Source organism: Paramormyrops kingsleyae, chromosome 24, assembly GCF_048594095.1.
Source record: "Paramormyrops kingsleyae isolate MSU_618 chromosome 24, PKINGS_0.4, whole genome shotgun sequence".
NCBI classification, from domain to species: Eukaryota; Metazoa; Chordata; class Actinopteri; order Osteoglossiformes; family Mormyridae; genus Paramormyrops; species Paramormyrops kingsleyae.
This window is the reverse complement of record NC_132820.1, coordinates 4,744,636-4,769,495: the sequence shown is the minus strand read 5'-3', so window position 1 is coordinate 4,769,495 and position 24,860 is coordinate 4,744,636. Positions and strand designations below refer to the sequence as shown.

Genomic DNA, 24,860 nt, shown 5'->3' with positions numbered 1-24,860 from the left:
TGTAATTAATTATTCACAGAGTTCATCTCAGCCTGTGAAAAGCAGACAGTGTTTTCCTCTGTTGTGCACAAAGCAGGAAAACAGCACCCAAACGGGGACAATACTGAATGCAGTTACTGTAGAAACCGCTACATTGTGGGGGAAAAAAACTCTACTGAAAATGGGCTCAATACAACTGAAAGTATAGCATTTAAGTTTCTATTTTTAGCAAGGTTTATTATTCTGTTCGCCAGATCTGTATATTTTATCAGTCATAACACATTTTGTTTATTGCTTTCCAGGCATTACTCAGACGATACCATTGACCATATTACGATTATCCACGGAATATTCACTTACAGATGTTTGATCTCCAAACAGATGTGTCTTCTTGGCACCAGGCTAACACATCTGAGCTGCGCGCTTCCCTTCCGTTCCCAAACCGCCATGTCTTTCAACTCCCCCGTCACCGTGCCCCTTAACAGCCCTTTTGGCTTTCAGGACGAGACGGCAGACGATTCAGGAAGCGTGTCGCTGGCAGCAGCAGAGCCGACGATTGAGGGAGTCATGACTGTGCTCTGCTTTTGGAAAATCAGGAATGGGAGAGAAGAAGTCTCCCAAGCGTGCTTGCTGTTCGCCCTGACTTTACAGGGAACCATTCGTTCGATTTATATTAGGACTTTCTTAGCCAATGTCAGAGGCACAGGTGCTCAAGCGTTACTTTCGTTTAGATTTCTTTCGTTTTGATTTCTTTCGTTTAGATTTCTTTCGCTTAGATTTCTTTCATAATGTTTGCATTGATAAAAGACCAGCTCTCATATAAACAACACAGGATTGTTTCTGACAGAATGTTGCAACCAATATTTGGACTCGAATCTCTGATGTTTTGATACTTCAACAGCCAGCCCAGTCAAGCGACTAGTGCCAAGACTGCTAGTCGATCCGTGGTTTGGAGCCAATAGTGGAATTACTGGCGTTCCAAGAACTTCCCCAGGCGCTGGGGTTTTACCCTGGGCTGTAAAAGCAGCGTCAGTCCATAATGGTCTGGGCTGTTCCCTTGAAGCTGATCTAGTGACATAAATCCCACTGTGTGTGTTCTCAGAGCAGTGGTTGCCAAACCTGGTTTTGAAAGATTCCAACAGTTTTATGTGTTCCACTCTACCACCAGTATCTGATTAGACGAACGAGCTAAACGAGCTACTCGTCAGTCCTAGACATTATAGAATCAAATGGGCTGGATCTGAAATATGACAAATGTAAGGCAGAAGGTACAGAAAGAGAGGTTCCGAAAGAGCCACTGCGACACAGCAGGAGGCCTTCAACTGAGACAGAGCAACAGCAGGAAACAGACTGAATACTTCACAGTGTCTGTATAGTTTTGTATGTGAACATTGTTCAACGCCGTTGAGCGTTGTGAATGACTGTCACCTGTCAATCTGGAGTTCAATAAGTAAAACGTTTCATTTCAAGTCCTTCTGTGTTTAATTTGAGCAGAAACCGACCCTGTACTGAAGGAGTGGTATGGAAATGAATGGATGGATGGATGGATGGATGAACACCAGTTGGTTCCATCATATGTATAGTCGAGCAGATGATTGAATATAACATACATGCAAACACACAAACTATCCCATATTCCGCCTGCACATGGACACATAGAGGTGGGAGATGTGTGAAAACTCTTCTTCCTGTCCCCAGCAGTGCCCTATCAACACAGCCCCATGGGAAGCAGGCGTGGTTCCACGGTCATCCACTGCTTCCGCTGCCAGGAGGTCTGCAGGGGTGAGGTGGTCCGGGTCCAAAACACCCATTTCCACATCAAGTGTTTCACCTGCCACGGTAAGGTGCCATTAAGTGTGAAAATCAAGGTTGGAAACATTGTCAGCTGATAAACTGATTATATACACAAAATTCTCTGTCATCGAGCGGTCTTAATCCTATCAATGTGAAACAATCCTGTTTTTTTTTTCATTTCAGCTGTTGTTTCATTTCAGCTGCTGTTTCATTTCAGCAGCTAATGTTATTTAATTAGATAGATTAGATAGTACTTTATTAATCCCTCGGGAAGGTTCCTCCAGGAACCTTAGTATACTGTATAATATAGTATACTAGTATATAGTGTATATATATATATATATATATATATATATATAGTATAGTATATAGTATATACTATATTATATACTAGTGTATAGTATACTTAATATACTGTATAAGGTGTATACACTGTATAGTGTAATGCTTATAGAACCGTAACTGGCAGATTGTTAGAAAGATGCATCACAAGCTAATTACTGCAAAATCGTAACAGGAAATTGAGCAGCGTGTGGATTCCGCTGCCTCAGAAATGTGGACTGTCAAGTTTGTTCTCCCACCCCGTTTCTGTTATTTAAAAAGCTGATGCACACATGGTTTTGGTGATTCTTAGGAGTGGTTGCTGTGGTAACGGTGTGAAGGGGCAGCCTCCCTGGGTGGGGTGTCGGCTATTCTCAGCAACACGCTCCGAGCGGCAGCCAATTGGAGCGCTTCTTGTAAGCTCTGAAGAGACTGAATAGAGGGCAGTGGAATCACTTTGTGTACTGTGGCATCCAGGAATCTTTTGGAGTCGAGTGAATTTGCCCAGCATCATTTCACCTCCTGCCATATATTTTCGTGAATTACACCACTTCTGCCCTTTATCACTTTAGCGTACATTATTACATGTTTTCATGTCTTAAATTCACCATCCCTGTATGACTGGATCATTTGAGGCTTGCATTACTACACTCTATTTCAGTTCACTTAGGTTAGACTCGCGGGAGTTTTACTTACGCAAAAATGTTCTGAGGGCAGAAGGAGAAATGAATGGCTTAGAGAGTTAACCAATCAGATTGTAGAGGAGGCGGGTCCAAGCAACAAGAGGAGACAAGACCAGGACATCTGATCTAAAATACCATATTGCATTTTATTTTTCAATAGGAGGCAATCTCATAATATACAGGACAGGAGGCAACTCTACCCCCAGTATTCCGCCCCCTAACCAGGGGACGGGGGTACCCAATGATTTAAAGGTTTAAAAAATGGTTGGGGGGGGTCCAGATACAAAAACATGGGCCAAATTGCGTCCCATGCTGATTTAAAATGGAGCACGGTATTTTATTTAATGTGGGACGATCCTTTGAAGTACAGGACGAGTGGCAACTCTAAGTTTAAATTTAATTAAACAAATTTAGTTGAGGCTCTTTTTAGCAGAACCCTCCCACTCCCCCCCCCCCCGGTCTCCGTGTGACCCTATACCCCAGCATGAAGGGCTGCTTTACTACAGCAAAACCCCTGAAGGCACCTAACCTTGGCTAATTCAGGTGTCAGGGTTCAAGGTTAAACACTGGAATCAGATCAAATGGATTCTCAGTGTCGGTCCTGCTCTTTCAGATGGGCTTCATGTGCCCCTGTACCTGCGTGTGGATGCTGGGCCATATGGCGTGTGATTCTGCCTGAAAAGCATCGTGGATAGAGGTCCGAGTAAGGAGTCACACCTTTTTATGCCGATAACACTGGCTAGCGAATCACAGGCTTAGGCTAACGTCCAGAACGAACGCAAAAGCAATTTAATTGTGAAGCATTCTGCGTCTTTGTGCTCAGATACACATCCTGAATGGACGGAAAGACACAAATCCAATAATCAGCATGATAAACTGAAATCGGCTCATCTACTTAGATGTAGCTTTCAGAAAGGCGGCCGCTCTCTGCATTACGCTTTCGCTCTGCAGGGGGGCTTTGAGATTACATTTTTACAATGGTTTTCTTTCATATTTGAACATGCCATCATCACGCCATTTGAACAATAAACATCCACTGATCTATTCCTGCTAATCCAAACAAGGTCAGTGCAATCCAGCCCCAGTGGCAGGATGCATTTGGTATATGCATCAGAGTACAGTGGGCATACAGTGGGCATACAGTGGGCAGAATGTTGGTCTCTGGGTATTAACGCAGGGATTCGAAATTTCCAGAATTTTTTACGCGTTGATTTGCCTGGAAGGCTTGATTTTGGATAGTCGACAGAAATGGCATCACCCAGAGGACCTTCTTGCGAGTACAAAGAGGGTGTACGAAGTCTCCACACAGATTTTTGTGGGGGTGTATAGCAACAGTGATGCATTCGGAGATTTTTTTTTTGGAATCCTGTCCCGCCTGCCCGTAAACATGTATCACAAAAATATCTACACAGAACCACTGCTGTAAGACCACACTAGCAAAAACTCCACCCACGCCATTTTGTAACGATAACTGAGTAAAAATGGTAGCTCGGATGCATGTTATTGCTCAGACATGCTAAGACCAGGCCAGTTGCCTTCTGATTATGTCCTGCAACCAAACACACAAGCAGCTCAATCCTGACATAGACAACAAGATGGTGAAATAAAGGGAAGTGTAATATTTTTATGCTTCTAATAGTTTTATTTTATAATTGTTCCAGATAGCCACAAAAACAAAAAGAACAGCCATGTTAAATGGTTAACACAGAGAATTATTTATATTACATATAACAGTACATTTGTTTTTAAATTTGCTGTAAGCTGGGTATCAAAATAGAACATTTTCTAATTATGTTCTTCCATTCCAGAAATAATAATGTTTAGGACATGCAACAGATAGCCAATAAAACACACTTACACAGTGCTAAAAAGAAGCCAAATTTATATTGCTGAAGACTCACATAACATCTAGTAATTTCTACAATGAATTCCATGATAGTGTTACACCACATCCAGACCCCATGGGTAATATCCAGGCAAGTAAAATTTTATTTGTTGTCTGTCTTATGCACTTCTGGCTAAATGTCTTTCTCTTTTATTAATACATTATTGCTTTTGAGGGTTAAGAATTAAGCTCTAAGATTGTTGTTGTTGTTTCTAACTGCCTGGTGCGTTGTGGATGGAAAGTACATTATATAACTAAGTCATGCAAAGATTCCAGCATGTACTGAGCAGGCCACAGTCCATTAGTAGTTAAAATCGAACAGTGCCACTATGTATTCCAAAGGGCATGACTATGAATTGGAAAAGTCCATGCAATTGAATGATGGAATGGTGAGGGGAAAATAAAGGGAAGGTTTGTCGTATTCTGATCTGATCTGGCTTCAGCTATGGAACCCAAATCTCCTCTTCTTTCTATACATGGACATTTTTAACCTTGCAGCTATTTTAAATGTATTTATTCTGAATAGTTTATGAAAATATCAAGCTAAATATAGATAAAATAGTGCTTGTGTGTCACTGCAAAGAGTTTTTATTCTTTAGCCCTTTGTTTTAACACTATAACCACCAGAGTTTTGTTGACCTCCTTTAGCTACCAGTAGCGAGGTATTTTGGCGTATCACACCTTTCGTTTTTGTTAATGGGCCATTGCGTTAGCATACTGCTCACTCATCAAGAAAACAATGGCACAGTCAGTAATCCACACAGTGGCGGAGTTGCTATCCCAGAAAAGACATAAAACTCATAATGCAGTGGTGTTTATGTCATATGTTTTTGTGCTCATTGGTTACGATAATATTGTGAAATTAATCTTAATTTCACACCGGTAATAAAATAGTAAAAGTGTTAATTGTGAAATCTGTGTGCCTTCACTTAAGATAGTAGCTGGTTTGCCATTTGCGAGATCTGTCACGTTCTCATTACTTTCAAGGATACGAAAGCATATTTAAAAATCTTCACTGTAATAAATTCCTCCCTGTCCGTTCTTGTACTTTTCACATCGACAATAGCTAAACGTGGTGGAATAACATGCTGCCTTTTGTCAGTGCTTTCTTCGGTTTCAGGAGAACATTTTCCCAGTTTATATTGATTTCAAAAGTTCACACAAATGTCCTTGGAATGCCTCCAACCACACGAAATGGTATTCCAGGGAGAGAAGGGGAGTGGAAGCCCAATCATTGTATCTCATATGGCCAGTAATGCATTCACTTTACCCTTCAGCAGTTTTTAACGTTAACACAATGGGTGTAAATGAAGCAAGAGCGAAGTGTTGTTTTGGTGGGGGGTGAGGGGGTGACTGGCAAGGCAGGGTGGAAGTAATCAGCCCAACAGTGTAAGGGCGATGAATATGTGTGAGGTCCCAGCCAGCCTTTTATATTGCAGGCATCTCCTTTGCCTCCAGATGCACTTTCATTCAACTCTAAATCAAACATTAGTCAGTTCCCTTTCCCTCCTTCCACTCGGAAATTATTTTCAGTTGAGGTATCCATCACTTAAGACTTGGCGCCGCTTTCACTCTGCCAGACTGCAGCGCACACTTTCCCATGCACCGTGATATCTGATGAGCAGAGCTGAGAATGTAACGCAATGGCGTTAACAGCCTCAGGTTGGCTGGTCCAAATGCATAATTGGACAGTTCAGGTCCAGAGAGTAAAAGTCCACACCAAGATTTTTTTTTGTAAACAAAATCTTGATCCGGACTTTTATCTCTGGACCTGAACTACTCACCTCTGGTCAGTTGTTTTGAATGAATGTGAGGAAAATATTTTCTCCTTTACCTGGGAAAGGCATCGATGTCTTAGGGGAGGGGTTAAGTCATAATCCCACCCCCCCATATGTACCTCTAAGCAATCATTAAAGGTTTAAAGTAGGTTTGTGGTGAGGGGATAATGTGACAAGTGACCCACCTCCCATAGATTTCCAGGGTCCAGCTCTGCCCACAGTCAGGTCCACTCCGTTCGACTCTTGCTCCGCCTCCCCATCCGGACCCCGCCCACATCTCGCAGCAAGACCGTTAAGGCGTTCTGGGCATTTCTCCGATTGCCTGTCTGCTTCTTCCTGTGGTTGCCAGTAGAAATACCTTCGACATATGCCTCTATACCATCAAGATGTGCACTAGGAGCCATACTGATGATACGTGTCACTGTGGATCAAATGGAAGAAGATCGCTTTGTCTGAAATTCGTATTATTTTATTATATATTTGTGATATCAGCTAAGATACAGCATGGTTAACATTAACATTGCTCAAAAAAGTGCTCTGCACTAAAAAGAGAATTATCCAAAGGCAAGATGCAATTAAAAAATACATGATATTACTGTTGCTTTGGTTCAAACCATCTTCTAAGTGCCAAGAGGTCATATACTGATCCACCCTGCTGGGGAATATTCAGGTTGTGAATTGTGGGCATTTTTCTGGATTGTTAACTGATAGTAAGATTTTGCCAATTGAAAATGCTAGAATGTGTGTCAATGATCCAAAGGAAATTGTTACCAAAGCCTGTGACTGCAGGATAAGAGGGTCTGTGTCCTTGAGGGACCTTGTCGAAGTCATTATTTGAATTTTATTGATAGTGTGTGGAAAAAATGTGAAAAGTGCTGTCTATAAGTGGTTTTTAAACAGCTTTAGAGAACATGGGCAAATCTGCCAAGTCAGAAGCCATTTTTTTCCTTCATGCATTACGGTAAATGCTTTAAAAGTCTCGTCTAATCACAGACTTTACTCTGGTTTGTACTTCTGGACACTCCCTGTGTTTGCGTTTTGCACTGGCATCAACGTCCAGTGTTTACGTAGCAAGATATATTTGTAGAAGCGATATTTAATTATCATTGGTGGACTTCTGTGTGCATATTACATAAGAAGTAATTAACTCTGAGCTCTAATTGGCTGTCATGCACATAACTCTTCTGGATTGCCACTTTCCATATTAGTCCCACAAACGAAGCTGGGATGTGACAGGAAAGGTTTATTTTCTCTAGCTTACAGCTCCTAAACCACCCCCTCTAGGCCACACATATCTCTGTCAGACATGAGAAACATTTTATATTCCGGAAAGGTCCTGGCTGGAGCTCAGTCATTTCTCCATGTTTTTTTCTTCTGCACAAATCAGCAGTTTCTCTGCACAACAGCTGCATTTTGAAGAATGCGGATTATTTGCTAATGTGACACTTTTCTTTCTGAAAGAACAGCTGCTTAAATGTATTTTTTAACATTCTCCTTAAGTCTTTATATAAAGAACGAGACAGCAATAGACACAAAAAGGGAGGAATAGGGAAAGCCAAGGCTGCAGTTTCTGTCTACATATTGTACACTACAAGAAGAAAAAGGTTTGCTTTGCACTGGATTCCTCACAGAATCGCCGTCATGGTTTGCAGTTACTAGCTTGCTGAAAAGCTGACAATAGCTAGCAGGGCTGGTTATTTGGTAATCGTATAACTTTGCCGAGCACGATCCAGCCGTTTTACGCATCATTACAGGGCAAAGTCTGGCCTTGACGATCATCGACGACGGCGTGAAATGATTGGTCCGCCGTGTGCCGCCCCGCTGGTTTCCTGCCGCAAAGGGACCAATCCCGTCTTTGTTTTTCTAGTGTTGAAGAGAACGAGAAAGGTGATAATGAATTTTCACTCGCGTGCCTGCTGGGTGGTCCCTATACAGAGTGGTGTATCGTGGGAGGTGGACGGGGGGGGGGGGGGGGGGCGGCTCCTGCACGGGGTCACAAAGGGCAACAGGTGTGAGCGTGCCCGTGAGCCTGCGGGTGGCGGAATGTCCCCGGCGACAGCCAGCCTAGCTTCTAGGGTGTCCTGAGAACTCATGACTTAATGAACGTCATCTCCGCAGATGGTCCGGCCAGGTGCTCGTGGACGTGGCCCATGGACCTGCCTTTCTGACCGCATAGCTAGAACTGACCTCCGCGGCTCTCAGTTTGGCCTCAATCAGCCACTGTGCAGGTAATAATGCACAGCGAGAAAGGGTTTGGTTACTTACTAACACATATACATACCTGGTTTATCTGCATACGCCAACAGATACTGATTATCCATACTGTACAGAGTGACATTGGTGTTTATAAAACCAAAATGCTGTTTTTTTTATTGAATTTAAATGTATTTTGGCTGCATTCTTAGGCATTTAAAACTGCTATATTATCAGAAGTGTGCCCTAGACTGTAGTAAACTGAAGATAAAGGGTACAGATATGCTGGACCTGAAGTATCCCGGTTACTCAAAGATAAGTGAACTAAACTAAATAGTATAGTTTTGTAGAGATGGTTTGTAGAGATATTTAAGATGGGATTAGTGGGCTGATGAATAGTAGGGCGGAGGCCAAATTGTTGGGCCGTCCTGCAAGTACAGAATTTTCATTGTGTCTGCTGGTTGTCCATAAACCCTAATGCAGGCCTTGTCTCCCAGTTACCCCTTTAAGTCTGAAATTAGCGCTGTCGTTGACCCTGGTATAGGGCTGCCAGCGTTACACGCAAAGCCAGGTGCCTGATTTTTAGAGTATCGACCAAGTTGGGTTATCAGGGGCCACACACACGGCAGGCCGGGGCCACACACACGGCAGGCCGGGGCCACACACACGGCAGGCCGGGGCCACACACACGGCAGGCCGGGGCCACACACACGGCAGGCCGGACATCCATCCAGCTACACCCAGTTGCCTCCTGTTCCGCCTCCCCGGAGCCCCAAAACACATCGTTAGTTTGATTAATTGACACTGTATAAAAGCACCTGGTTTTCTGCTCCTTTCTTGTGGGGTGTCGGGTTCCCCCCCCCATCCTGAGCGTTTGGTTCCTGATCTGCTTCCCCCTGCTACCTTTCCTGGTTTTTCCCTCTTCATCCTGTGGCTTGGATTCTGGTTGATCGCCCTGCGCTCCCTGTATCGACTTTGATTTTCTGCCCGTGTTTGGACTACTGATTTGGATCGCTGTTCGGATTTGTTTGCGTTTGTTTGTCTTCATTGGGTTTCAGCCCTTTGCCAGTTTGTGGACTGCAATTCCAGAAATAAACTTTTGGCTCTTACACTTGGATCCTTTCCCCATCCAGGCCTTACAACATGGAAATGTTCAGCTAGTGCTACTGTAGCTCACATATATTTTTCTTCTGGTTGGAATATCTAGCGATGATCTCCAGATGTCCAGTGGTAGGTCAGGATAAGGAAGTTCAATCGCATGTTCGCTGAACAAAATGTTAGCATGAACAAAACCAGATAATGTACAGGACCTGTATTCATTCACCTGTATACCCTAGAAGCTAGACTTCCTCTAGTTCCTTGGACCCACCTCCTCTACAATCTGATTGGTTATCTCTCTCAATCAATCTCAGAACACTTTTGTGAAAGTAAAAGGCCCATGAGTACATTTTGAGTGATCCAGAGATGCTGGTTTGCCTGGCCTTGTGTTTTTGTACTGCGGTGGGGGAAGGAGCTCCCTGAAGAAACACATCATAAGGAGAAGATGCAAACTCCTCTGTCTAAAGCTGATTAAGGATGTGACAACAATGAAAGGCATGTGAATATGTGTGGAAAGTTCAGGTTCAGAAAGTACTCAGTGAATGTGACTCTATATACTGGCTCTATATAACTGGTTGGCTGAAACAAAATCTTGGCCTGGATTTGTACTTTCTGAACCTGAACTTTCCACCTCTGGTTTTTTAAAGCCCACATCTGAAGGAACCCAGTGGTGCTAAAAGAACATTTAATGAAATGATTTAGTTTAGGGTCTTGTCATCCTTCCATCCATCCATTGATCTATCCATCCCTATCCAGTACCCTGGTATCCAGGTAGTTGGCTTTTGAACGAATGTACGAGGTGCCCAGCTTGAAGTGAGCATAGACCAGTGTTTCCCAATCCGTTCCTTGGGGACCCGCAGACAGTCCATGTTTTTGCTCCCTCCCAGCTCCAAAAACATGGACTGTCTGGCCGGCCGCTGAGAGGGAATAAAATCATGGACGGACTGTGGGTCCCCGAGGAGCAGATTGTGAAACACTGGCCTAGAGTCTATCTCCGGACGAGCCGCAGCACATCCAGGATGAGATGCAAAAAGTGTTAGTTCGTTTTTCCTGTTTTTTTTTTTTTACCGGGACTCACGCCTGACTGACCGTGTCGAAATCCATTCCTCCTTCTCTGATGCTGCGGCGTCGCAGGAGAGCGCGGTAGCAGCATATCATTCTGGATCTCATTTGTTCCGCCCTGAAAAATCGCCCAACTTTATCTCCTTGTGCATAAAGGCAGGCTCACTTTGAAAAAGTTCAAAGGGGTGCCTGGCACCTTGCTGCTGGTGCGGAGGGAGATAAGCCCGGCTGCCTGTGACGATTTCCATATGAGGCTGGACCGTCCCCCTTTGCTGCTCAGCAAACCCCATCTCTGAGCCTTATGGCATATTCAGTCCCAGTCAGCTCACTTCCATTACGCTCCACACAGGCATCCCAGTTTGACTACTCCTGATTCTCGATTATAATATGCATAATATAATTTCAGAAAGCCAGCAGTAATATGAAGCAGCCCGTCTTGCTTAAAGTTAATTGTTTTGTTCCGTTGCTGTTGATGTTGACGGTAGTATAATCACAGTGATGATAATTGTTCATTATCACTGCACATGCACGTGTTGGCACAGAAACAAGCCGGCCTCATCTAGTACAGTGTTTCCCGACCCGGTCCTCGGGGGAAACCCAGACGGTCCACGTTTTTGCTCCCTCCCACCCTGCCTGGCGGTCCCCAAGGACCGGGATGGGAGACACTGCTCTCCGGGGTCTTGTTGACTCTAGGGAAACCAAGGACTGTGCAGCTATCCTCTGACAGCAGAGGAGCAGGACACCCATCCCCCCCATCCCCTCCCCCCTCCCCCCAACAGAGCATCGAAGTGCCACTGAGCTCAGAATCACTGCAGCAATAGGATCATCTCTCACATGGGCACAGTTTTAAGTCTTTCTTCTTTCAGAAATGATGTATCATAAAACTGATTTCAAGAGTTGTGGGTAAATAAAGTAAAGCAAATTAATTATTGTGTAGAACGGCTGTTGAAAATGTAACTAGAGCTAATCCGTAACATTGCTGTAGAACATACATTTGCAATTTCTTACATATATATACAGTTATTGTTTAAGAGTGTTTATTTTTTAATTAGCATGATGAGTCAGTGGGTATTCCTATAGTCTTACAACTCCTTGGTTGTGGGTTCAAGTGCTTCTGCCAGCTCTATTCATGTGGAGCTTATACATTTTCCTCATTTTAGGTAACTAGTGTCCTACCCTGTGACGGACGGGCATCCCGTTCAGTGTGACCCCTGCCTCCTGCCCGTCGGTCTGTGTGCCCTGTGACGGACGGGCATCCCGTTCAGTGTGGCCCCTGCCTCCTGCCCGTCGGTCTGTGTGCCCTGTGACGGACGGGCATCCCTTTCAGTGTGGCCCCTACCTCCTGCCCGTCGGTCTGTGTGCCCTGTGACGGACGGGCATCCCGTTCAGTGTGGCCCCTGTCTAATTCACTATGCTTGCTGGAATAGCTTCTTGGGTCACCGTAGCTCTGTATCGGATGAGACGGCTGTATATAACTCTTTCATTTCTGCAATAAGGCGCTGCTTTTCCCGGCATTTCAATGGGGATCATTTTCTTTTGCATGAGTCAGCGTATGATACAGGGATTGAAGTTTGGCGTGGTGTGCAGTGTTTATGAAATCTACCAATTAGGTTTCAGCCGTGTGACTTCTTTTATTTCAGGGAGAGGCAGGGAGTCACAATCCACTGTGAAAAGGGGCGGAACTCAGTTCATATTGATTCAGAGCGAAGTCTGAAATTACATTGTCATAGGGGCAAAACTAGCAGCAAAGTACTCATAGGCCAAAGTACTCAAAGTACTCATAGGCCAAAGTACTCAAAATACTCATAGGCCAAAGTGCTCAAAATACTCATAGGCCACGGCTCACATCAGGTCAGTAATGAAACACAACAGATTTTTCTTACTGCCTCATTCCAATGCCTTTCTTTAATTTGGGCAGGACTGCATCAAAGGATGTTAAAAATTTGCCTGGCATTTAATGACTACCATTATTTGTTTTTTGTGAAAGTGAAAGATAACTGGAAACGGAACTGACAAACTGAGAAATAACAAAAAAAAACATGCATTTAAAAAAACGGCTATTTACAGAGATCTCAAGAACTTCAGCAGGAAATGAGGATTCCCCTAGACTCCCACACTAAGATTTGACACTAAGTCAATTAGACAACCAAAAACTGCATTACATCACGCATAATAGCAAAAGTTTATTGGAACAACTGAACATGGTTAATTTCTTAGAAAATCAAACAAATACATAATTTAATTCTGAATATCTTAATAGCCCGTTAAAAGCTTGCTGTCTGACTGCCTGGTGACTTTTACTGTAATGCAACTGTCTTCAGAACAAATCAGCAGCAGATACTCTGATTTTTTTCCATTTTTGTTAATATACTGATTGATTTTGGATGTGCTTTTACTCAGGGTACCCTGGTAAGCCATCCAGTTTCACTGACTCATAGGATTTTGTGACTTGCTGAAGCAAATTGGGGTCAGGTGTCACTTGGGGGGTGGGGGGGTGGGGGGAGGGGTCAGGTGTCACTTGGGGGGGGGCAAGTGTCTCGCTCCAGAGCACAGCTGTTCTGTCTGTGTGAATTTTGGTGTCCATCAAGGAAGAGTAGAAAACTCCTGAGTAGAGTCTCTTATCAGTGCATTCACAGCACCGCAGCTGCGTGCCGGGTGGGGGGCGGGGGGGGAGGGGGGGGCATTTTGTTCTAGGAGCCACTCAGACTTCAGGAAGTGCTGTATAGTGCCGTGTTACTGCGCGCGGTTCAGGGAAGGAGTGATTTACGAGGCTTGTCAGGGAATCGTCTTACAGTTCAGAAAGCATTATTCTAGGCTCCTTCCCGTCTGCAGGATGTTGGAATCGTCCACGAAACTACCCACAATTCAGTGGGAGAGACCACCAGGAAACACTGCACCATAAATGAAATTTCCTCTGCTTTTCCTGTACTTCTGCCCTGGTAAATTTAGATTGCTGTTATTAATATTGCAAGTTTTATTGGACATGGCAACATTTTAGATATATATTTAGAGATTCCACTGCGTTCCTAATTTTTTGATTGCACAATACCCCAAAATAATGCACTGAGATCTGCTAGTCTGCACTTGGTTGAATTCCAGATGAATTTGCATATTAATTCATTTTGCGATCAATTTCTAGTGTCATTGGTGTATTTGAATACTAATATTTACACATTTTCATATATGCTCACGCAGGGTCATGCCAAGAGAAATGACTTGAGGCAGATCGCAATGGAATGGAATTAGTTTGAGTTAAGTCTAAGGTTAGCTGGATGAGATTATCCTTTACCATTTTACACGTCAGCGAGTTGCAGAATGCAAGCTACAGTGCTGCTCTTAAAATAAAACGCAATAAAGGGCTGGTTGTATTTTATTGGAACGGGGAAATGTTCTCAGTCAATGCTAAATTAAATGTAACTGCACTGCTCTAACGATTCACCTCCAGATCCTCTGCACAGAGACACAGTCAAAGTTTATTAATTTGTTAATTTATTGTAATTTAACAATATTTTGAGTATTCGAAAATAGCTATAGGAACAGGAGTTGACTTAACGTTTCCACGCTCACATCTTGCACATGCATATGCAGGCAGCCCAGATTCCGGACATGGGTCCTTTCGCATTAACAGTAGTGCAGAAATGCATCTCCTGCTCTGAGCAGGGTGGGTGCGGGGGGGGGGCTCACCACCTGGAGAACACCATGTCTCTCACTGCCTACTCTTCCTGATAGTCATTTCATGCCAGCTTGTTCTTTCAAGGGGGGGGGGGGGCGTCTCTGCACCCGTGAGAGGAATTTAGCTGTCGCTGTCGAAGGGACGAGCCGTAACTATGCTAATTAGCCGCCGCCTGGATATCTGGAAAGTAGATAGTTGTGCTGTGTAGATGGGCTGGAAGGAAGGGAAGCACAACTGCTGATGTCCTTCATCCAGCCATCTTACATAATCGCTTATATAGTACAGGAACAGTGTGAGCCTGGAGGGTGTAGGGCGAGGGACTACCCAGAGGGGGAGCCAGTCCATCACAGGGTACACACACACACACACATGTACGCACACACACACATGCATAGTCCATGTGTTCATATCTTTATGGGGATTCTCCATTAATTTCTATGCGCATAACCCAAATCCTAACAATGACGACCTTAACCCCGACAAAGCCCTAACCTTAACCATAAGTAACCAAACAAAATACAATAATTTTGCCCTTCTTTTGATTGCAGTGACAGATCTTTGTATAAAAATCGAGTTTAAATTGAGTTTTATAAAATGAGTTTCCCCTTGTGTCCCCACAAGGACAAAATGCAAGGTTTTTATCACATTGTGGGGACATTCACACCCTATGGGGATCTGTGGGCACTAGTTTACCCAAAGCACCCTGGGTCTTGTTGGATTGAACCAGAAATGGCAAAGGAAGGGAGACTCAGGGAGAATGTGAACATCACTCCGCCAGCAAGCCGCTTGTGTTCAGGCTAACGATATGTATCGGAATTCAGTCTTAAACCAAAACTAAGCCAAGCAGAGTAAAAGCTGATGAACTGATATACAGCCTCTCCGCGGGCTACGATGATGTTACGTTCCGACAAACCCATCGCAAGGGGAAAATATCGTAAGGTAAAAATGCATCTTAATCCGGTACACCTAACCTTACAAACATCATAGCCTAGCTTAGCCAATCTTAAACCCTTAAAGTGTTGAATATCTTGTGTGATTTACTGAATAATGTACCGAACGCGAAAACCATTTCGCCGTCGTAAAGTCGAAATATCGCAACCCAGGGACCATCCGTACAGGCAACGTAGGGGCACAGAGCACCTCCTAGGGGAGACTCTGGGAATGGCGTCCTGGGAGTGTCCTGAGCCTTCTCCCAGCGGGAGGGTCATACTCAGCAGCTCAGGAAGTGAGGTGCATCCGGGCTCGGAGCGTTGGCTCCTGTATCGCCCCCGGGGTATTATTAGTACAGGACGACGTAATTGCAGGGCGGCAGGCTATAAAATTACAGGCCCGTGGAGTGAGAATGCGTGTTAGTGTTCAGGTTGCACAAGATTAATGGTCATCGTAACTGTTAGATGAAAAGGCCACTTTGGAGACTTAACAAAAAAGGCAGTTTAAGTCAGGGGTGGTCAGTCTTATCCAGAATGGGCCGCTGTGTTTTTGCTGCAAGTCCCTAATTAGATTACTAATTAGAGGACTGATTGGCTGAAGAGTCCTCACACCTGGGTTTGAACAGCTGACCTACAGGTTATCCCAAATGCCTACACTGGCCCTTTGCGGATAAGATTGGTCTCTCCTGCTTTAAGGACACAAGCCTCCGTTGAGTCCTGATGCAAAAGCATTAGTCAGTGTTAGTTCTGTAAATGTTTATGAATATGTGTGACTAAGAGTTATTCGAGTGTATTTTAATATCAATTAAAATCAAATCATAATCAATTGAAAGTCAATGTCAATACGTATGACTAATACTGAGGCAGAATGGACCTTGTGGGGCTGAACCTCATTGAGTCTGTACACACAGACAAAGTCACTGTGATTCATCTAAGGTTTACATTACGGAAGCTGCAAAGATGGTCAGACAGAGACCGACTCCCTCATCAAACTTTAAATTTCTTTTTTGGCTTAATTTGCTAAATGTTCAACCCCATCTTTGGGAATAACCTCCGTCCCAATTCCCAGGCGCTGTTCTACTGGCCTCCCAGTAGTTTTCGTTCTTATCAAAGACCCTCATCTCTGCTACGTCTTTATCACTTTTAATGATTTTACGTGTAAGAAACAGACATGCAGGATTACACGCAGCAGAAACCGAGAGCGTAAAAGTACCGTCGGTTTCTGTACGTCAAACGGCCCGGAGCCTTTCTGAGTTTGCAGAAGGAAACAACAGTCGAGAAGTAAATTCAATAATGGCACCAACATCAATCTCTAATCGGACCCCCCTGTTGTGTGGTCAGCAGCTAAACGGTTCTGATGACAGCGGGAAACCTACTGGTGGAGTGATGAGCAGCTATTTTACTGCTGTGGTTCGAGTGGAGATAAAGAGACAGACAGAGTAACAGTGGTTGATATATAAAACACATGTGGTAACACTTTACTTAAAGCTATAATGCACAATAGATACTTTCATAATGCATTATAATGGTCTGTAGAAGAATAAATGAAGTATTACCGCATCTTCTATTGACAGTCATAAGGCATTATAATGTTGATTATAATCCTTCATTCCAATGAAGTTCTCATCTATAATGTACTATAGATACCTTCATAATGCATTATAATGGTCAGTATAAGCATTAAGGATGCTTTGTACTGCATTATGAAGGTATCTATAGTGCATTATAGATGAGTGCTTCCTAGAGCATTCATAAAACATAATAAACATGGTTGTAATCTGTTATGCCTTTTTATAAATATTTATAGCCATGTTTATAATGCTTTATGAATGTATCATAACGTGTTATGAATGTCTTCATAGATTCTCATAGACATAGCATTCAGAAAGTGTTACCACAAATGTTGCCGCTCGCCGTCGACAGGGTCACTGCCGTCCCCAGCACCTCCTCCTCCTCTTTTTCCCGGTAATTCTATCCTCTAAGCCCCCTCCTGTATGCGCTGTTCCTGCAGTTTGCCGCTGCGACCTGGCCCGCTCCGGGTTCTTCCAGAAGAACGGCGAGTACATCTGCACGGTGGACTACCAGCGCCTCTACGGCACCAAGTGCGACAGCTGCGGTGACTTCATCACGGGCGAGGTGGTCTCCGCGCTCGGGCGCGCCTACCATCCCGCCTGCTTCGTCTGCAGCGCCTGCAGGTACACCTCCATTGACCTTTCACCTTTCACACCCTCCACTCCTTGCACAGGATTAGCTGAAGCACAAGATGTCGTGTTTAAACAACAGCACAGCTACATCAATAGTCTGCTTTATCGTTCCAAAAAATGCTTCGGTTCCCAGACCAAGATCGGAACCTTATTTAAAAGCTCGTTAAAATCACAGTTTGGGTTAATTAGTATCAGGGCCTCTTGAATTCAGTCAGTCCAAAGCATATTCATCTTTCTATAATCTCGATAGGACTGAGTCCGAGAGCCAGGATTTCCAGCCATTCCTGCAGCCACAATCTGACCCAGCAGCAGACATAGCTGCGTCTGGTTTGAGGAGAGCGTTACTCCGGCACAGCTGTGTTTAGAGGATTAGCCTTCGCTAACCCAGCATTTAGCACACATTGAATTCTCTTCCAGCTTGCCACTCCTCCTCTTGTACATTAGCCCCTCCACCCGCCCCCCCCCCCCCTCCGGCGGGACATTGGCGTAATGGCGCTTGTCTTTATTCCCGTTATTAACCGCGTGACGTGCCATCCTACGCTCATGTGCCTCCCGTGAATTTTGATGCCTCCTCCTCCCGCGCCTCCTGCGCCTCCTTTGCGAAAGAGCAGCGCCGCAGGAAACAGCCGATCCATTTAAAAGATATTAGCCGTTGTTATGGAGATGCTCCGCCAGTTCAGAAGGGGAACTGGGACCTCGCGGCACTTTCTGTGGTATAAGGGGCAGACGGGGGGCCTGGCTGTTTTGGGCCAGAAAGTCAGGTGACTGGGACCATTTATTCGATTCATTTTCAACTCTCTTTACAGTTCATATTCGGCTATTTTTGCCACATATCCATGTTGTCTGGTCAGCAATCCTTATAGCAGACACGTTCGCTGTGTTCCTAAAGAGTCCTTCTCCATCCCACGCATCTCCTAACAATCTGTACTGGAGAATGATGGGATGGTGTATATTCTGATATCGGTCTGCTTCTCCACTCTCATCTGCACTGTCTAGTCCCCACTAAGGAGCTCGATAAGTACAGAATGCCTTTTTTAGCATGAAGGCTGGATGGGTCGGTGAACATCACCATAATACGTATATATAGGCACTTATTATGCGTGAGACAGCCTGTGAATTTTGCTTCATGCAAACCAGGTGTAATATGCCTCATGTTATGAGCCATGCTCCTTATATGGTGTTAGGGTTCAGTTCATCAGGGGTAAGACATCCATCACCACCGTGTTGGGGAGCATTGCAGCATTATTACTGCGCAACACTTCACTTGAGCGGGCGAAAATACTCGATAGTAACTCGGTTACTACCGAAGTACAAATCATGAACGACTAACTAAGCTACATAGTTGGTACTTGTGATAAAAGATGCGTCATGATTCATTAATGATGGACAAACATGAGATCAGTATTTCACTTGTAATTCATGACTTGTTCCTTCATTATTACTTCCAGTGGTTTACAAAGGATTACAGAATTGAGATGTAGTAACAAATATAGTAGCTGCTTGAGATAAAACATTAATGATAAATTAACATGAGATCAGTATGTAACTAAGTAGTATTATAATACTGCATTATTTGTGCCCTGTCAAGTAAAGTGTTACCTATGATTGTTGATGCTATTTTATTTTTACTCTTAGTGGAGATGTTCGATGAGCTGTCACAAGCAGTCAGTAATCGCTGTAATAAGTGCGGTCGTGTGACAGGAGGAGTCTGCGGTCTCCGGGGTGGGTGGGGACGTCACACTGCATGGTAGACAGGGCAGTTCATGTGGGGGTTAATCCTGAGAACGTCTGTGGTCCGAGGGAATCAGGCCAGTCAAGGACGCAGCTTCGATATACAATAAATATCTTTTAACATTTGATGCTCTTTAGACCCAGGGGCAAATCTGGGGGGGTGCGGGGGAGGGGGCAGTGCCTACAATTTTGTGCAGCGGGAAGAGACGAGGCACAAACGTGGGCGCAGGTTCTTGACGGACTCTTAAGGCGGCTGCGCTGGGTGGGCGAGTCGCTTCAGTTGGTGAAAAGCAAAGTTAACGGCAAAAACAAAATAATCAAGCTTGTGGAATTAAGGTATTTTGCAAGAAATCAGAGTAAGTTGCATATTTGTAACTGCAAAGTATTGCATAAATAACTTTGAGTTTTCAAAATTGTCTTTTGCTCCTTAATGTTGACAAACTAGTGTAAGTAAGACTTGTAGGACGTTATGGTCAAATAGATCCGCCCCCCTTACAGGACAACTGGCCCCAGTCTGACCCTCCCCCCCCCTAGTTCAAATGGTCTAGAACCGCCTCTGCTTAGGCCCACCTGAACCCATTTCATCTTGAAATGATCATGTGACACGCCTATAAAAGGAAAGACCATGTGACGTCTTATTATTACGAACACAATGAAAGTACTGAAGGGCTGCTGTGGGTCAGTGGTTACCGGCCTCGTAATCTCCTGCACGACGCCCCGTTAGACTGCGTTGTTACTACGCGGTAGGACTGCGTACGGAAGAAACCGCTGGACGGTGAAGCAGACACCGCGCAGTACGAATAAACAGGCATTTAAGGATCGATAACAGGAAAAATACAATAAGCGGATGAAGATGATCGAGCACAAGTAATGTCCACTTTGCTTAGCCCTTTGGGACTAACGTCTTACGTAATCTCTGCATCAGTCCTGGCCCACTCTCGCCTCCTCCCCTCAGAATCTTCCCTTAATCACCTGCTTCACTAATGCTTCACTAATACTAATATGTCAGTGCTAAGGGCCGTAGTTCAAATGTATATTTGGATCTGAGTTGTTCCTGATTGCCCCGAAAGTAGGTTAAAAAAAAACAGTGGCTGGTCAATCCTTCAGGAAGGAAACAACCCTTCTCAGTGGGGAGGATTTAAAATTAGGAATGTGTGGAGTAACATTTATTTAAACTAGGTCGTCCATGTTTGCTTCAGGGTACAGTAAGACATGGTAATTGCCGGTTTCGCCTTCCTGTTTTCGGGTACAGAGGCCAGTCCCAGAGCCTCTGTTACGTAATGCGTCCACAGATACACTGAGCTGTATCTGCAACGCTCTACTCCTCTCCAGCTCCTACCTTCTCTCCTGACCACCCGCCTCCACCCACTGCCCACTGGTACCAGTTACCTGCCGGCAGGAGAGCGTGTGTTGGGAGAAGACCTCTGCCTTTGGAAGCTGGCCCAGTAGGGGGAGGGGGGGGTGCCACAGGAACACACACTGGTAGCGTGAGCCAACGAGGGCGGGGCTGCCACGGACGAGCCCGGGTGGGCGGAGATGACGACGTCCACATGCAGACAGACGGGGCTGGGAGTCCTGACCCAAACCCAGACGTCTGGAGGAAGAGCCGCTGTCTGTGGCATAGAAAGGCTGTTTGCTTTCTTGTGGATGTGGGAGGGTGAACCTCAGCCTTGGTTGTCAGGTAGCTCTGAAAGCAGGGGTCTCCAACTCCGGTCCTGGAGAGCTTTGATCCAGTAGGTTTTCTATCCTACCCGGCTTCTGACGAGCGACACCTGTTCTCAGGTAAATACCAGGAGCAGGTGTGCCTCATCAGACACCAGGTAGGATAGAAAACCTGGAGAGTAGCTCTCCAGGACCGGAGTTAGAGACCCCTGATTTAAAGGAACGACATCATTTTAGTTTGAGGTGGAGGTTTGCATGAGTGGGGACTGTAGGGTATATTATTCTGGTAAATTCCAAACACCAGTCTTACATCCTCTCAGGCTTGTCAGAGTGATAAAACACTTCTGTGAAGTATTAGTGCATCTAAGTCCCCATCTCAGTCCAGGCGGCTGAGTTATCATGGTAAGGACTCAGTCTCTTTAACCTTTGACCTGTGGCACCAGTGTGGCCAGTGTGAGTTTTTATGGTAGGATTTACGAATTAGTGGCTGTGTCAGTACAGGTCAGGGTCCTTCAGTCTGAAGAGAACCCCCCCCCCCCCCACCGTCTGAGCACTTTGTTAACAGACTTATGCGTCGTACTGGGATTTGAGCGCCTCCGAGCATTTTGTCTGTGAACGTGACACCACGTGCTTCCAGTCGGTTCCTCAGCCGAGCAGGTGGCTTGTTCTGTATTCATCAGAGATGAAGCTCGACAGGCGGCGTGTTCTTTTGCCGCCTGGCGTCTGTTGGATAAAGTGCCGTGCAGCTGAAGTTTAAGTCTGGGCTGCAGCAGGGATAAATCAGCGATGCCTGCTTAGCAAATGAGTGTGATTTACCGGGCAGATGCAAGAGACATAAACTGTTTATGTGAAGAGCGCAGTGGAAAGGCCAGACTTCTAGGCTGCTTGGTGCCGGAGCTCACTCTCACGTGGCTCAGCAGGGCCCCGGGTTCGACCCTGGGGTTCTCTGGAGATGGTGTCTATTCCAGGCCACACAACAGACACTGAGGGAAGTCTTTCCTGGGTCCCTACAATTTTTTGTTTCAACTTTTTATTGTTTGATATCATGAAACGCACAAAACAAACACCATGCCCTCGTCTCCGCTTGGAGAAATGATCAGTTACCCTAATGGTAATGAGCTTAAAATATACCCAGACATGACAAGGCAAAGCAGCAGTGTCTCTTCTGTCATAACACTGAAAAAAGTTGTCTGGAAATTGTTGCCTTGTGGTTTCATGCACATCACGTCTTTGGGTCAGAGTTTGACTCTGAGCCAACGGATGAGTTTGCCAGTGACCATCACGAGGGGAAAGTGTTTTGACATTACAGCAGAGGGTTGTTTTTGAATCTGAAACTCATAAAATCTGACTTGTTTTTATCTACATAAGGTTAACACAAAATTGAATTGTATTTCTATTTTATGACTGAGTGGGTGGTCCCTAATGAGAGAGTCATGTGACCTTCACTGTGCTTATTGATTGGTTCCAATTGTCTCCCGTTCTCTGTGATTCGTGCACATTGGAGTTCTCTGCTAGCCTTGCCTCCCAGTGACCCAGATCAGTGCTGGTCTTAAGACCTCATAGCTCCAGTCGTCCATGTTCTGCCATTTTTACTCCTCAGATCCATTGTGATTGTGTGATTGATCATGAGGTTCCCTTTTCCGTCCATCCAACAAATTCCAGCGAATTCTTATATAATGCCTGTTTTAGTTTGGGGTAGTGGCTCACTGGGTTAAACTGTGACCTGGTAGGTTTGTGGCCGTGTCTCCTGCTGCCATTTCTGCGTGTGGAGCTTGCATGTTCTCCCTGTGTCCACATACATTTCCTTCCATGGTCCGCGAATATGCAGTCAGGTGATCTGGCGGCTCTAAATTGCCTGTAGGGTGTGAGTGTATGTTGTGCCCTGGATTGACGTCCTTCCCAAGGAATCCGATCCCTTATGCTTCCTGGGACCAGAAGAATCTTTATATATCTCCCCAAGATGGAGAAGAATCAATGGTGCATCATCTCTCGTTGGGACGTTTAACGCATGCAGGTTTTTAGATACTGATTTGGTACTCGTCCATCTGCGAAAATTCGGCTGCCGTCCGCAGACTCTCAGGTCGGCCTTCCGCACGTGGCACTGTGTGTTTCTTCTCTGAGTGTGGCATCTGGCCGTGGCACCATCCGTCGTGCCGCACTTGCCTTTGGCAGTCGGACCGTGTTGGCAGCAGAGACACGACGGGTTGCTGCCAGTTTATAAAGCATAATTATGTGAAGATCTTCCGGGGAACTGATAGTTCTCCAGTTCCTTAAAAGCATGACTAATTAGGCAGCTGGAAGAGATTTTTTTAATCTTTAAAAGGCCCTATTAAATTAGCTCAGTATGGGCATCCTTCGGCAAACTGTTTGGTTGTCATCAATTTTTTCTTGCAGGTGCAGGATCTTTCCTAAAGGATCTGGGGAGTGTTTTTGTGTTAGATGCTGTTTAGATACTGAAGGGGTGGAAAGTTCGGGTCCAGAAAGTTAAAATCCAGACCACGGTTTTGTTTGAACCAACCAGTTGAGTACACTGTGACTGTGACTGTGATAATAACCGCTTAACTGCGACTTTTAATGAATACGAGTCGTCGTCATTTTCCGAAGAAGGATGCAGCAGCAAATGTGACAATATGCCTTTTCATCAGAGTATTCGCCGGAGAGGCGGGCGCTGATGTGCGATAACGGCATTTTAATGAACAATCAGCGTTAAAGTTCCTTATCGGTCTCGGTACCTGTCCGAGGCGCGTTTCCTGGGGGGGGGGGGGCGTTCATTCTCGTAACCCGCTGCTCTGTGTTTGTCGTTTCAGGAAACCCTTTCCCATCGGGGACCGGGTCACCTTTAACGGGAAGCTGTGCATTTGTCAGCAGTGTTCCCAGACGCTCATCAACGAGCCCGTTAAGATCCACGGGCCGAGCTGTACGTATTCCGTGGGGGGGGGGTAAAGCTCTCCGTAGGTGCTTTCTTAGGTTCCATCTCCAGATTTACCCTTATCAGATGAGCTTCAGTATTAGCAAATTCCTAGACACTACAGCAGGGTTCTTCAAATCTGGACCTCGATTTCAAATCCAGGCCGTGTTTTCAGTTCTGCCGGGTAGTTAGTTTAATAATTACTGATTCTGATTGGTCAGAGGCTTCACACCTGTCTGACAGGTAAAGGAAGGCTGGAAAACCAGCAGTGCTCGGACCTCGGGGACCGTGATTTGAATAACCCGGCACTACAGTCTCAGGTAAGGCTCAGAGGCAGAGTAATCAGAGGCAAAGTGCTTTGAGGCCAGTAGGGTAGTGAAGTTGCCTCCTCCCACTAAGGCTGGGGGGTTTAATTCCTTTCCTCAGCTCTGTGTGTTGAGCTCCGCGCCCTTGAGGGATTCATCCAGGTTCTCCAGGTTCCTCCTGCAGTCCAAGGTTAGTTAGGTGAACCAGTGCCTCTAAATTGGGTGTGAGCGTGTGCCCTGTGTTTGACTGGTGTCCCATGCCACGCTCCAGGGTCACCGCAACTGTGTGCCGGATAAAGCAGCTGTAAAACACAGGTGGATGGATTCCAGGCTACGTATCTATATACCAGGGCTGCAGCAAGTTTTAAACGACGCGCTGGTTCATTACCCAGTTCCTCAGGCTCAATTATTTTCTCAGAATACCAAGATCCATGGAATTCATCATTGTCACATGACCAGGGATCATTTTACAGAATTTCACTTTATACAATTTACAGTTTCCAGACATTTTCCTCCTCTGCATCTTCTAGTCCACTCAGTTAAACAGTCCCAAAGATCAATAGTCATACTCTGACATACTGTTAATCTCTTTTAGATCGATGACGCATCATATAAATCTCTCGCAACACTCCGTATAACATTCCCAAAATGCATT

At 45.1% G+C, this 24,860-nt stretch overlaps 1 protein-coding gene across 12 annotated transcripts in view; it reads left to right on the top strand.

The window, feature by feature from the left end:
* LOC111850239 (actin-binding LIM protein 3-like) overlaps positions 1 to 24,860 on the top strand; it is a 60,235-nt gene that overhangs the window by 14,405 nt on the left and 20,970 nt on the right. For 10 of the 12 annotated variants that reach the window (XM_072706239.1, XM_072706243.1, XM_072706245.1 and 7 more), the window contains 3 exons: positions 1,678 to 1,818; positions 17,407 to 17,590; positions 23,800 to 23,909. In XM_072706239.1, the coding sequence (XP_072562340.1) occupies positions 1,678 to 1,818; positions 17,407 to 17,590; positions 23,800 to 23,909 (435 nt within the window). The remainder of the gene's footprint in view (positions 1 to 1,677; positions 1,819 to 17,406; positions 17,591 to 23,799; positions 23,910 to 24,860) is intronic. The other 2 variants (XM_072706242.1, XM_072706240.1) reach the window with 1 other exon arrangement.